The sequence below is a fragment of the Phaethon lepturus genome, unplaced genomic scaffold (genome assembly GCF_000687285.1).
Source record: "Phaethon lepturus isolate BGI_N335 unplaced genomic scaffold, ASM68728v1 scaffold2472, whole genome shotgun sequence".
NCBI lineage: Eukaryota > Metazoa > Chordata > Aves > Phaethontiformes > Phaethontidae > Phaethon > Phaethon lepturus.
This window is the reverse complement of record NW_010522417.1, coordinates 26,584-41,316: the sequence shown is the minus strand read 5'-3', so window position 1 is coordinate 41,316 and position 14,733 is coordinate 26,584. Positions and strand designations below refer to the sequence as shown.

General features: G+C 43.2%; 1 protein-coding gene across 1 annotated transcript in view; it reads left to right on the top strand.

Moving 5' to 3' along the window:
- Positions 1-8,732: 8,732 nt before the first annotated feature.
- Positions 8,733-14,733, top strand: part of B4GALT4 (UDP-Gal:betaGlcNAc beta 1,4- galactosyltransferase, polypeptide 4) — a 17,617-nt gene continuing 11,616 nt past the window's right edge. The window contains exons 1-2 of the mRNA XM_010281790.1: positions 8,733-8,988; positions 12,177-12,409. Coding sequence (XP_010280092.1) covers positions 8,733-8,988; positions 12,177-12,409 — 489 coding nt within the window. The remainder of the gene's footprint in view (positions 8,989-12,176; positions 12,410-14,733) is intronic.

The window sequence follows — 14,733 nt, the reverse complement described above, 5'->3', positions numbered from 1 at the left end:
GCATTCCTGTTAGGGGTAGGTGAGATACTGTGATGTTTATTTTCTTCTCTGTCCTGCATGTCAGAGTTAAAAGATGTATGGAGAGTCCTCTTTTAGTGCAGTTTTGCTATGATGTTTCTTTTGTATGAAGTGGATTTATTGTATCTGCATGCCAAGCCTTTCCTCCTTTACAACTGTTGCAGTCACTTCTTCCGTGATGCCCACATGCATGGAGACAGTAAGTTATATAAGCTAAATATCTAGGTTATTTCCTGGTGTGTTATGTATTCTTTATCTTTTCTAGTTTGTAATTCAGGGAGTTGGAGCTGCCAGTACTTTTGTTCTCTTACATTGACTATCAAGCAGTTATCAATTAATAAACAGCAAGAAAAAAGTGTGGAGCCAGCATATCTGTTTGTATTCTTGACACAACTGGAATGTTTTAGCTGGCAGTGGCTGTTATTATAGTCAGGCCCCACAAATACACCTTTCTTTTTAACTCATACGTTTCCACTTTAAAATTGTCTGGTTCAAGGCTGTTTGTAGAATGTTACCAGTTATTGCCTGGAGATGTATATTATCATTCTTTTAAAATAACAGTTCCTATTCAACTGAAAGCTGAGCTACTGTTTTTCTGCTGGTAGTTGTACCACGTCTTCTGACATTCTTCAGTGGGAAGGGTAGACAGAGGATCACAGAAGGTTGCTAGAAATACTGCTTGCCTCCTGATCTGGCTAAGCCCACATTTGCATGAGAGCAGATGCTGGTGCAGAGAAAGTATAGTTTGGGGATAGGAGCAGGGAGGAAAGTGAGACAGTGACAGTCGAGATCCAGGCTGGTCTGACTTTATATGGCTGACCAGTTGAAACATACAGTAGTCCTAAAGGTTTTTTCCACACTACTAGGTGTCTGAAGCAAGGAAGTTTTTCCCCAAAACTCTTGTGCACTCCTGACTATAAATAAGACCTTTGTGGCATAGAGGAGGCTTACTAGGGAAGCTCTGAAATACCTACTTGCTTGGAATGTACGTGTTGCACAAAGGGCTCAAACAGGTTTGAGTTACAGGAGATTAACACTTGTCATGAGACTGTACCTATCCTTTCTCTCCCCACCTCTAATACAATCCATCTTAACCATCTACCTTGTGTGTACTCAGGTCTCATCCTTTCTATATGTTTTGTCATTATCCCTATGTTGACTGGTAGCATGAGAAAATCCCACCCTTTACCTGACGTAGGTGTGCTCATAAATTCCTCTAATATAGGTGCAGCTCTACCAAAGGAATTGTGTTTGTCAGCTTAATATATAGCAGCTAGGGAGGAGGCTTAAGTAGGTTGGCAGCAAAACTCTTCCTGGCAGCTATGTGCTGGGCTGGAGCTTGGCCAGCACAGCTAATATTGCTGTGCTGCTGCCCTGGTAGCCTGGGAGAGCCCCAGATGGGCAAGATGGCAGAGACGCCTCCGTTGTTTCCATCCTGCTGATTCTGCAAGGTTGCTAGAGGAGTGTTATGGAGCCAAGTGGTGGAAAAAGCATCAGTGAGGGACAACCTTGTAATAAGAAGTTATTGACCAGTCTTCACAAAAGGTAAGTCAGGCTGGTTGAAACACCCTTGCATAAAGTACACACTTTGTCCGTGGTGGCACTTATATCAGCAGGTATGTCTGCATGATAACAGAGTGCAATGGGAGTACCTCGACTTTTCCACAGGCATGGACAAGAAGGTGGGCAGCTTGATCTACAGAAGAATGGCATCTCTAACATTAAAAATCTCCAAATGGAGCAGATACCAAAAAGGCTCCAATAGTAATTGTGGTTTGCTTTTAGGAGCAAAGGCTTGAGCCTTTCTTTCTAATCAGATGGTTTGTTGTAGTAATTACTTGTATGCAGTCTTGCTTCTGGCACAGTGCTCTGTCAAGATATGCCTGAGTGTCCCTGTGCTGGTTCTGCTGTGCTAGGAGGAAAGAGAGAGGTGAGGCGAGAGGCTGTCTGCCATCCCAGGCTGGGACATGAGCGAAGGCAGGGGCATGTGGGATGGTACTAGGGAGCATCTTAGGGCTGGGGAAAAGCAGGATGTGTTGTTTCTCCTTTTCTCCTTTTTTTTTTTTTTTTTTTCATCCTAGGAGTTTTGAGCTCACTTTGTCCTGCAGCATGGGAGAACATATGGTGTGGGGTTTCCTGGGTGAAAAATGTTTGCTTTGCATAGCGCTCTCCATACTTCTTGCAGTGACTGCTCTGCAGGAAGGAGGGATGTGGCAGCAGCAGTGAGTGGTTTAACGCGTTTGCTTTGTTTAGCTTGAAATCCTGAGCGTGGGAAGTGGGGTGGAAAGTGTGTATCTCTGAGGATGAGGTTTCTTTTGGTTTTTGTTGTTTTTTCCAATAGCGCATGATTTTACCATTTCTCAGTGCAGTTGATGTTTTTTTTTAATAAGACGAGGTAATAGGATTATAAAAGTATTGTATAGAAGAGATGTTAAAAACTATTAGCTTAATGCCGTACTAAAAAACTAATCTGCAGAAAAGGAGGAAATGGCTGTGAAAGGAGCAGTTTTAGACTTGTAAAACTTGAGGACTTGGAACTGTCTTGCATAGGAAAGCTGGTGCTGTACAGTGATCTTTCTACCTTGTTGGTTGTAAAGAATTTAATTCTTTCTTGGAGGACTTAATGAAGAAGATTGCTATACTGCTTTACGGTAGCCTGACAGCTAACTTATTGTTGCTTTTTACTTTGGCCTAGATAAAATACTAGATATTAATATTAGTAGGTTGTAATACTAGGTAATTGCATAGTACAGAGCTGATAAATGCAGTCCCAAAGCACTCTTTCATGCTTCATTTCCTGCTTGAACTTATGAAGGTGTTTAAAGTTAGATTGAAGTGAATCCTTGTTGCTGCTAAACCTATACTGCTGTCTGTGCATTTGTGTGTGAGCTTGAGGAGGTTGCAGGGGTTTCTGGAAAATCCTGCATGATAAGAAGCCTGTCCTTACTGGGCAGTGTGAAACAGATAGTCAGAAAGTTAGTTTGTGTAAATTAAAAATTAACTTTCCATGCATCAAATGAAAGTATGTCTCTGGAGTTGTTCCATACAGGGTGAATTATTTTAAATACACACACATGAAAAATAAAATATAGGCAGAAAGTATGTTCTCACTGATTATTTATACTGTTATACTTTGATAAGTAGTCATGACTCTAGGCTTTAGCATAGTTATCATAATGACAATTTTAATCTAAAACAGTATCAGGGAAAAATAAGTGGAAAATAATGAGTTTTTATCAACTCCAGTTACATAACAAATTTTGTTTATAAGATTACTTTCCTTCACTAATATCTAGATCAGGGCTTTCCATAATAAATCTTCCTGCGGATCCCCCTGCTGATACCATCTTTGTCTACATAGGAATTTTGCCTAGATGAAAAAGAATGGCCTTTAGTCTAGAATTTCTGGGTATCTCTGGGCTTGGTAATGCTAGTGGTTTCAATCAGGCTGCTAGGCAAATGCCCACTGCATATGGGTAGATTGACCCTACAGCCCTTGCGTGGGCAACAAGCTTGCGCGGATGTTGCTCACTTGCTTTATGCTTGCACATGCTGTTGGACTCAATGCATGCGTATTTCTGTTGGCGAAAACCCTGAATGAAAGTGGATGGCTCTGATCTTTGTAGTTTGCTTAGGAAGAAGTCTGGTCCATGCTGGAACCTTGCTTACTACTTTGGGCTGCCTACATAGAGAGCAAATTAGGGCTTCGTGTCCATGCCAGTAGGCTCAAGGATCTGAACCGAACCTGTCTGTTTGTGTGGTGAGTCATATAGCACTGTATTTCTGATCAGTTCCTACAGGTAGCCTGTTCTGAACAGTGCTAGGAACCTTGGAGCAAGCAAGTAGGGTTTGGCATATGTTTCAAGAAACGCAGCAGGCTACAGAACTTGAGTTGCAAGACAAGCTGCAGAGCACAGGGACAGTTATCAGTACAGATATGATGTTAGGGAACGCAATATCTAGGTGCCTCAATATGATCATGGATATATTTAGAAGTGTGTCTGTAGTGTCTGTCTAGATACGAGTATGTCTGCATATAGATGGAGACATTTCTCATTTTTGTTGATTTTGGAATTGTGGATGATATCATATTTGGATAACTATGTTTTTTTCTGTTTAATTTGTTTTCGTGGGTTTTGAAATGGGTACCATGGTGTTTTTAACCTTGTGGCCTGAAGTGCTGTGCCCTTGTAGTCCACTGTAACTTTCCAAACAAGCTTTGGTTATGCTTCACTGAGAATTAATTTCACAAGAAGAGTTGCAATTTATATTCCTATGAAGGTTTCCTGGTACCTTTGATGAAGGTCAGAGCTAGGTAGAGGCACGGTTGAGAGCTATGAGAAGAGTTTAGTTGCACCACAGGTATTTTCCCACCTATTTGAGGGATAGTCACCCTGGGTTACAAAGTATAGAAGAAGGAAGAACCACATTTCCAGTATCTTGGGGATTATTGTTTATAGCAAGATTTATTTCGTACTGAATTTTTGATTGAATTATTGTTTGCACATGTTTTAATGTCTGATTGGGTGGTCTTTTTTTTCACCATCCAACAAATATATCAGCCATGATTTAGGGATATCAAAGATGACAAGAAGGGCTTCTACAAGGACAAAGGTAACAAAAGGAAGAAAAGGGAGAATGTGGGCCTGTTGCTCAGTGGGATGGGGGACTTGGTTACAGAGGACATGGAAAAGGCTGAGCTACTGAATGCTGCCTTTGTTTCAGTCTTTACTAGCAGGACTGGGAGTCAAGAATCCCATGTCCCAGAGATGAGGAGGAAAGGCTGGAGCAAGGAAAATATACCCTTGGTGGAAGAGGATTATGTAAGAGGTCAGGGAATACTTAAGAAAACTGGACGTAACACAGGTCCATGGGCCACGATAGGATGCACCCCCATGACTGCTGAGGGAGCTGGCTGCTCAGGCATTTCCTGAAAGCAAATGTCACTACTGTCTTCAGAAAGGGTAAGAAGTACGACCCAGGGAACTATAGGCTGGTCAGCCTCGCTTTGGTGCCTTGGAAAGTGATGGAGCAGCTAATGATTTCCAGACAATCGGAGGACAAGAAAATCATCAGGAATAGTCAGTGTGGATTCACCAAGGGGGAGTTGTGCTAGACCAGCTTGATAACCTTCTACAATGAAATGACTGGACTGGTAGATGAGGGGAGAGCAGTGGTTATTGTCTGCCTGGACTTCAGGAAGGCCTTTGATACTGTCTCCCATAAGATCCTCATAGAGAAGCTGTTGATGTGGGCTGGATGACAGACAATGAAGTGGATTGAAAACAGGCTGAACAGCTGGGCCTGGAGGGTGGTTATCGGTGGCATGGAGTCTAGTTGGAGGCCGGTAACTAGTGGTGTACCCCGGGGGTCAATACTGGGTCCAGTCCTGTTTAACATCTTCATTAATGATCTAGATGACGGGGCGGGCTGTGCCCTCAGCCAGTTTGCAGACTACACGTAACTGTGAAGGGTGGCAGGTACACCTGAGGGTCGTACTGCCATCCAGAGGGAGGAACAACCCCATGCACCATTACGTGCTGGGGACCACGCAGCTGGAAAGCACCTTGGCAGAAGAGGGCCTGGTGGCACCAAGGGTTGGTAGCACCAAGCTGAAATTGAGCCAGCAACGTGCCCTTGTGGCAAAGGTGGCATGCAGTGTCCTGGGCTACATTAGGCAAAGTGTTGCTGGCAGGTTGAGGGAGGTGATCCTTCCCTTCTACTCAGCACTGGTGAGGCCACACCTGGAGTCCTGTGTCCATTTCTGGTCTCCCCAGTACAAGAGAGACATGGACATACTGAAGAGAGCCCAACGAAGGGCCTTGAAGATGATGGACTGGAATATCTCTCCTATGAGGAAAGGCTGAGACTGTTCAGCCTGGAGAAGAGAAGGCTCAGGGAGGAACTTCCCAATGTGTATAAATACATGAAGGGAGGGTGCAAAGAGGATGGAGCCAGGCTCTTCTCAGCAGTGCCCAGTAACAGGACCAGAAGCAATAGGCATAACTGAAACACAGGAGGTTCCATCTGAACATCAGGAAATGCTTGTTTTGCGGTGAGGATCACTCAGCCCTGGCACAGGTTACCCAGGGAGGCTGTGGAGTCTCCATCTTTAGAGATACCCAGAAGCCAGCCAGCCAGGGTCCTGGGCAGCTGGCTCTAGGTGGCCCTGCCTGAGCAGGGGGTTGGACCAGATGACCTCTAGAGGTCCTTTCCAACCTCAACCATCCTGTGATTGTGATTTGCATTTCCTCAACCTGTACTTAATTGGTAAGGGTTTGATTTTATGTAATTGGAAGTTACAAAGTGCAAAGCATCTGTTCCATTATTTCATGTGAATTGCAGAATGACTGTTGTGCTTTAACACTGGAGAAGATTCTGCATGACTATTCTAGTCAGTATTTTATTAAGGCTATTCGATTAATAATGATTTTGTGGATGTGTTACAACTTTGGCTTTTATACTCAAAGTATGGCTTTTTAACAGCAGGCCCTGGGCCTAACTCTTTTTTTTCCCCCCTCCCTTTTTAACAAGGCCCAAATTCTGGTGTTCCTGACTCTGAGTTAGCTGCCTGTCTTAGCAATCCAGGTATTGTAAGCTTGCTGGTGAAAGATCACTTTTTCGAATGAAGAGTCCTAGTGTGAAATAGTAAAGCAACATTCTCCAGAGGGACAATGATCAAATTTTCCTTTAATTTCTCTGACAGGCAAGTTTTTCTTGGGGGGTAACCTCTTGCTTGTCCTTTTATTTCCAGTTACCGTCCTCTTAAGTTCACGAGTTCTCCATTTTTGGTCAAAGTCATAAAAGTGCCAGGTCTTCATTCTGTTTTTCAGTTGCCTTCATTCATAAGGGTATGGTTCTTTATTGTTTGTTAGTAGAATCAGACATGCCTTTCTCTGCACATGCTGTTCTTGTGTCTTGGGGGGGGGGGGACGACACACTAATACCTTTTAACCTATGAAGTAATAACATAAGGTAAATTGATGGGTAAATTGATTCGTGTATGTTTTTCCATTTAAAATACCCTAAATGTCTCCATGCTTTATACCTTTTGAAATACATACTGTATTCTCCATTGAAAACATCCAAATACCAAGCTGCAAGTTTATGAAACATGAATTATGCCCTTCTGCATGTTTGTTGTGATGAGCTGAAAGTGACTAATTGTGATCATGCATACATGTTTATGCTGCTCTGTTGAAGTGCTCAAGTGTATTTGCAAGAGCAACATTCTGTTGCTGCCAAACAACTCAGTGAAGATGTGGTTTTACTTATGTGAAACAATTCACACTGACGGTAGTACAATCTGAATATTTCTCAGAGACAAGTACTGTGAACTTTTAGTAACATCTGCTTATAAAGGAGTCTTGCAAAGCTGACAAAGGAAATTGGTATGTGTGAGATTTCGCTTAAGTGCATAGGAGGGGAGGTAGGTAGAAATAAGGTTGGTGCAGTAAGTTCAGAGTTTATGTTCCTAATTTAACATCCTTGTACCGTAGCAATTTTAAACCTGCATACTCTTCCTGATATTTAAAAAAAAAAAAAAAAAAAAGTATTTCAGAAGCTTGCTCTTCTGACTAATACTGCCGATTGATTCCTGATGTTTTGTTTTGTCTTTTTCTATGGATAGTTCATTTTTAATTTTTTATTTTATTTACAGAAAAAAAAAAATTCTTGGGGGGACAGCCCATTTGCCCTAGTCTTTGCATCAGAGGTAAGCAATTGTTTTTTTAAGAATGCAGTCCATTTCTCATAAAGTGAGAGGCTATGAATTTAGTAAACTGATTCTTAGCAAACACCTGTTGATAGTCATTCCCTGCATGTTAAGTTCAATATCTTAACTTCATGTTGTCCTTTGCAGCCCAGGTTAATCTGGAACATATTTGGGTTGGGTGGTGGTAAAGGAAATTCCCTCCTCATGCACACGCTTTGTGCAGTGATGCCCTTGGTTTATTGTGGAGAGATTACCTCCCTTGGGGGAAGTGGGAAAGTGCTTCACATGCTGAACACTGCACAGTAGCTGAGGGGTTATGAAAGGCAACAATTTAGATTATTCTATAGAAACTTGCAAGTAAAGTTTAGATGAGCAAATTATAAGGCCTTTGATGTAATAATTGCAGGATAATATTATTCATGAGGTCCACAGTGTTTACTGTTCTCAGATTGTTCATATATCTTATTGCTGACTTCCTGTATGCAACTTGTTGCAGAGCATAAACTGGGGGTGTGAAACTGGGTGTGTGTGTAGTGGACATTTTCTCTTTCGGGGGATGGGGCTGGACTGGGAGTGGAGAACAAAGCAGTAAAGTGATTTGCCTGAAATCATGCAGCTGGTTTGTGGCTGACCTAGGACCAAAGCTCAGTCTCTTAGTTTCTGACCAGTAGCTCATGCTTGCTCTTTCTTTCATGTTTTGTCATAAGCTCTTTTCATTAATTCTATGAAGGTACAGCAGTGGAGGGTTGTAGAAACTAATTATCTTTTTTTTTTTTTTTTTTTGTCCACGTTAAGTTGTATTTTCAGACATTTGAAGAGAAAACAGCACCATGGCTCCCTGAGTTCCAAAACTGGAGAAAGTGTGGCAGCCCTCCCTACCTCCAGCTTTCCTTCCTTACTGTGACGTTCTTCTCAGGAACTTTGGTTTCATCCCACTGGGTGCGCAGTGGCCTGCCTCGTCATCAGAGCAGAGGAAGCAGTTTCTGGATCAGGGAGAGCCATGGCCTTCAGCTTGTATGTCTTTCATCTCTTCTATAAGTTCAAAGTGTTGGTGCTTGTCACTTTGTGTTTGATGGTGCTATGGGCCACGTTCAGTTACTTTGTGGACTCCAGACAGGAAATTTTTAAAGCTAAGAGCATGGTGGAGGATTTCAGAAAGGAGGACAGTCAAAAGGAAGAGAAGATCGAATCAATTGCAAAAGTTTCCATGGTGAAGCCATTTCAGGGTCACTGCCCAGCTCTGTCTCCGTACCTGCGTAAGTGACGGTGCTTTCCTCCTTTCTAACAAGTTACATCTGCTTTGGTACTGCTGACTTGGTTTTCTTCCTAGCTGTTTTATAGCTAGGCACTTTTCCTGTGAAACAAATATAACACAATGAGTTGCAGTAAGCACTTCTCGGTGAGGAAGCGACTTGTGACACAGAGTGCCTGTGCTGGGTCTGGCTGTGATAGCAGCCTGTATGGTGCTGTTCTTTGCATTTGTGGCTAAAACACCTTTGGTAACGCACTGGTGACTTGGCTGCTGGTAAACAGTGTTTGCACGCTGTTGAAGGTTTGTTTCTTCCCTGGCCCCCTAAAATCTGGTAGGCTGGGGTTGGGCAAGAGGTTGGGAGTGGACACAGCTGGGACAGCTGACCACAAATGACTGAAGGGGTATTCCATACCATATGATCATACCATTTATCATGCTCAGCAATAAATCATAGAATCATGGAACAGTCTGGGTTGGAGGGGACCTTTAAAGGTCATCTAGTCCAACCCCCCTGCAGTGAGCAGGGACATCTTCAACTAGATCAGGTTGCTCAGAGCTCTGTCCAAGTGGACCTTGAATATTTCCAGAGATGGGGCATCTACCACCTCTCTGGGCAACCTGTGCCAGTGTTTCACCACCCTTACTGTGAAGAATTTCTTCCTTAGATGTAGTCTAAATCTGCCTTCTTTTAGTTTAAGACCATTACCCCTCGTCCTGTTGCAACAGGCCCTGCTAAAAAGTCTGTCCCCATCTTTCTTACAAGCCCCCTGTAAGTACTGGAAGGCTGCCATAAGGTCTCTCCAGAGCCTTCTCTTCTCCAGGCTGAACAACCCCAACTCTCTCAGCCTTTCCTCATAGGATGAATCCCTCAGAGCGCAGCCATGAGGGCCACAAAAATGATCAAACAGGTCCATGTCTTTCCTGTGCTGAGGGCTCCAGAGCTGGATGCAGTACTTCAGATGGGGCCTCACCAGAGGAGAGGGGCAGAATCACCTCCCTCAACCTGCTGGCCACGCTGCTTTTGATGTAGCCCAGGCTATGGTTGGCCTTCTGGGCTGCGAGCACACATTGCTGGCTCATGTCCAGCTTTTCATCCACCAGTATCCCCAAGTCCTTCTCAGCAGGGCTGCTCTCTATCCCTTCATGCCCTAGCCTGTATTGATACTGGGGGTTTCGCCAACCCAGGTGCAGGACCCTGCACTTGGCCTTGTTGAACCTCATGAGGTTCACACGAGCCCATTCCTCGAGCTTGTCCAGGTCCCTCTGGATGGCATCGCGTCCCTCAGGCGTGTCAACCACACCACTCAGCTTGGTGTCATCTGCAAATTTGCTGAGGGTGTACTCAATTCCACTGTACCTGTCATTGATGAAGATACTAAAGAGTACAGGTCCCAGTATGGATCCCTGAGGGATGCCACTCGTCACCAGTCTCCATCTGGACATTGAGCCATTGACCACTACCCTCTGGATGCAACCATCCAACCAATTCCTCATCCACCAAACAGTCCACCCATCAAATCCATCTCTCTCCAATTTAGAAAGAAGGATGTTGTGAGGGACCATGTCAGAGGCCTTACAGAAGTCCAGATAGACAACATCGGTAGCTCTTCCACTGATGCGGTCACTCTGTCATAGAAGGCCACCAGGTTGATCAGGCAGGACTTGCCCATGGTGAAACCATGCTGGCTGTCTTAAATCGCCTCGCTGTCCTCCATGTGCTTTAGCATAGCTTCTAGGAGGATTTGCTCCATGATCTTCCCCGGCACAGAGGTGAGGCTGACAGGTCAGTAGTTCCCAAGGTGGTCCTTGCTACGTTTTTAAAAAATGGGTGCAATGTTTCCCTCTTTCCCATCACAAGGGACTTCACCTGAGTGCCATGACTTTTCAAATATACTTTTCAAATATCATGGAGAGTGGCTTGGCAACTACATCAGCCGATTCCCTCAGGACTCTGGGATGCATCTCATCAGGTTCCATAAGACTTGTGCATGTTCAGGTTCCTCAGGTCGTCTCGATCCTGATCTTCACTTACAGTGGAAAATAAAAGCTCAGGAAATGGAGGAGGGGGCGGGCATGTTCATGGTTATAGCGTTTGTGTTCCCAACAATTGCTATACGTGCTGAAGGCCTGCTTCCAGGGTGTGGCTGGACATCTGCCTGCCAATGGGAAGTAATGCATGGATTTCTCTTTTTGCCTTGCTCGTGCACGCAGCTTTTCCTTTTTTTATTAAACTATCTTTATTTCAACCACAAGTCTTTTTACCTTCCCTCAATTTTTTGCCTTTTCATTATTAGATGTACTTTTGTGTCTCTGTCTTGGCAATTTAAGGACTTCACAGCTGCGTTGGGGTTAGAACTACTTATGGTGAAGGTTCAAATAGGTGACTGTTTCCTTGGTTTGGCCATTTTTATTAGTCTACTTTTTTTGTCTTGTTATTGCTAGCAGCACCAGGCTTCTGCTTTGCAGTACCATGTCATTGTCTTCTTCCTCTTCCTTTTTGTGAACCTGATTAGGGATTTGCTTGGCAGGCTGGATTCTTCCCTCATCCCTGATGTAGTCCAAAAAGCTGCTGTCTAGCTGCATATCTCCACCCCTGCCCCCACGATGTATTTGCTTAAGTAAATGCACTTTGGCTGTAGCCATCACAGTTGCCTGCAGCAGTCACAGTTGCCTGCATTGTTCTCTTTCATGGGTTTTGAGTCTGGAGGGGCTAGAATGATAGCTCAGTGCAACAGAAGTGAAGGAAATTTCATTTGGCTACAAAGAACCTTGGCAACATTTTATCTTACAAATTTATAGCCCTAAGCATTTGATGCTTTTGTTCATGCTTTAAGTAGAGATAACTTTTCATAGCCGCAGTCCTATGTCTCTTTCCACTTCCTTCTCTGCTTTGCCCTGGCAGCCATTTCTGGCCAAGGCTGCTGCAGTACGAGGGAACTTCTCTTGATTTTTATTTTTTTAATTTATTAATCATCATTACTCTATAATCAGTTTAAGCAACTAAACATTTGATATCCTCTCCTCCCACTGCCCACGTAATGTCCTTGTAGCACTACTTTTCACTTGGAAAGGCAGGGAAACAATTGGGGCTTGAACCTGGGTTTCTTATGCTAGTTAGAGTGCCTCATTAGGTGACTCCACTAGGCACAACCAAGAAATAGCTTGGGAAAGCTTCTTGTGCTTCTCCTACAGGAGGTGCCAGCAAACTCACCTTCAAAGCATCTCTCACACTAGAAGAAGTGCAAAAGGAGAACCCTCAGGTAGCCGAGGGCCGATATCACCCTACGGAGTGCTCGGCATTGCAGCATGTGGCCATCCTCATCCCACACCGCAATCGAGAAAAGCATCTGCTGTACCTCCTGGAGCACCTCCACCCCTTCCTACAGAGGCAGCAGCTGGACTACGGCATCTACGTTATTCACCAGGTGAGGCAACAGTGCAGAGATGTGTTTGGGTGGGGATGTTGTCAGTGCTCTGCAGTCCAAGGAGATGCATACTGCAGCCTCTGCTGCCTACCATCAGTCTCCCAAGCCTGTGTTGAACACTTCTACTTGCAGAGGGATGCAGCAGTGCATGCAGCCATTGCTGGTAGCAAAGCTGGGAAGTCTTCACAGTGTCTTTAACTGGTGTCTGTTTCTCAATGTAACTTACTATTTCTGAGTTAATGTTCAAGGTAAGCATCTTTTGCATTACTAATGCAACTGAATTCTCTTGCAGTATACACATACGTAACTAGGCTGACGTCTTCTGTCTTTAAATTTGGTGTTGTTTGGATCGAAGGCCTCAGTTTGTATCTCACTTTTCCCTCCTATCTGCTTGCTGGCTGTTGTGCTTAGTAATCTGCGTGTATCGTGTTTGTACTTGCTTCTGCTGTCTCAAACTAAACATGCCAGCTATAGCTTGTAGGTGCTTTACTTGCTCAGCAAGGGCTGTGGGAAGCAGTCATGGCAGCACATTTGGTTCCCAAAAGTTTTATTAATTTCTTCATTTGCCTTCTTTCTAGTTCTGCTGAGTCAGTGGCTAAAACTTGAGCATACAGACTTGTGCCATATTGTCTTTCATCTAAGGTGCTTATGGTCTGGTCACATGAGCTAAAAGCAGTAGAGATTTCGTTTGTAACATGTTGTGTTTTTCTTTTATTGTGTTTGTTTTCTTTTACTGTCATTTACTTATGTGTTGTGCTTTGACTCTATTTTGACAGATTTTTCAGACAGCAGGAGAAAAAGGTGATAAATTAGAGTTTTTCTTCCCTTCAGTTTAAAGAGGCTAGAGTCAATTAACCAGTATGAGGCAGTGCATTCTAGGTGAAAGCTTACACTTTTGCTCAATGGCACAGCAGAACAGTAACAAAAGTCATGGCAGGATATATACTTCCAGTTGGAATAGACTGTTCTTTCATGTTTAGAGTCATCATGTGGCCTGTAGAGTGGAAAAATGGAGGCTTTTTTTCTGCATTAGTATGTACTGTAATTTTACATGTAATGGCTCATTCCAGCTAGCCCAGCAGTGGTGAGCAAAAATCATTGGGAGAATGGGCATAGTTCTTTATTGAAATATGTGAGGTGGAGAACAGCTGTTGTCATGTTAGCAAAAAGTAATACAGAAGTATGAAAGTTTTGTCTGATGTGAGCAGCAATGTTGAGTCTGAACTTGTTCTATGAGAGTTTTTACTTGGAAGACTGGAAGCTTTTGCTTAGCATTTCCATGTAGATAGGCATACCCAAACTGGAAAGTGGGCCTAACAAAACTCTCTTCTATGGTAAATCCATTTTCATTCAACATTTGTGATCTCATTAGTTGTTTTAAGTATCTTTTGAGGAAAGGAATAGTTAAAAACAGGATTTAACTATTAAAATAAAGAGTTTACTTTGGAGGAAGATTAAGAAATAGGCTTACACTTTTCTTTGTGAGCCATTGAAGAGCATAGTCCAGATCTCTTCTTTATGCACTACTTGTAACTTGAAAATCATGTTTCTCTGCACAAACGTGTGCATACATGAGTGCAGTGCTGAAAAAAATGTGAGTTTGTAATCCCTAAAGGGTGAACAACTTCTTTCGCAACCTAAGTTTGTCTTGTCGTCAGTGGTGTTCTTCCATAAACAAAGGAGGACAATTTCCTCCTCAATGAAAGATGAGAGTAAACTTTGCTATTTGTTCAGCATGTGGTCTAACATTGAAAACTGCGCTTTCTGGAAAGCAATTTTAGCTGTCTTTTGGCTACCTTTGTGCAGGAAGTGGGCTGTGGTGGCGGACTGTACTGATGTGTGAGTCAGAACAGCAGCAGATGGTAAATGTTGCTGCTGAACTAGGATGGGTTTGATACTTGACACAAGTGAAGTTCTCCATGTGTTCTTTAACCGGTCATCTGAATTGTTCTGTTTGTTCAATAACCTATGTTTTCATTGTGAGGAGAAGATTTTTCTGACAGATATTCTGATATACAGGACACATTAAAACAAAACAAAGTAAGTCAGGAATTTGACATCATAGATTTTGGGTGAATTGTATCTAAACTTTTCTTGGAAAGCGTGTTCCTTCCCTTACTGAGAATGCAAGCAGTTGATTATCCCTCTCAATTTCTCAGAGCAGGCACTGGGCTGTATTTCCCTAACTGCAGGTATGGATCCATAAATCCCATAAATCTTTGTGCAGGAGTAAATGGCTGTTAGTGATGGTGAACAAATTGCTGCTTCAGAGCAAAGTGTTACTTTTTAGAACCGTAAAACGTGCTTTGTATACAACTGCTTTT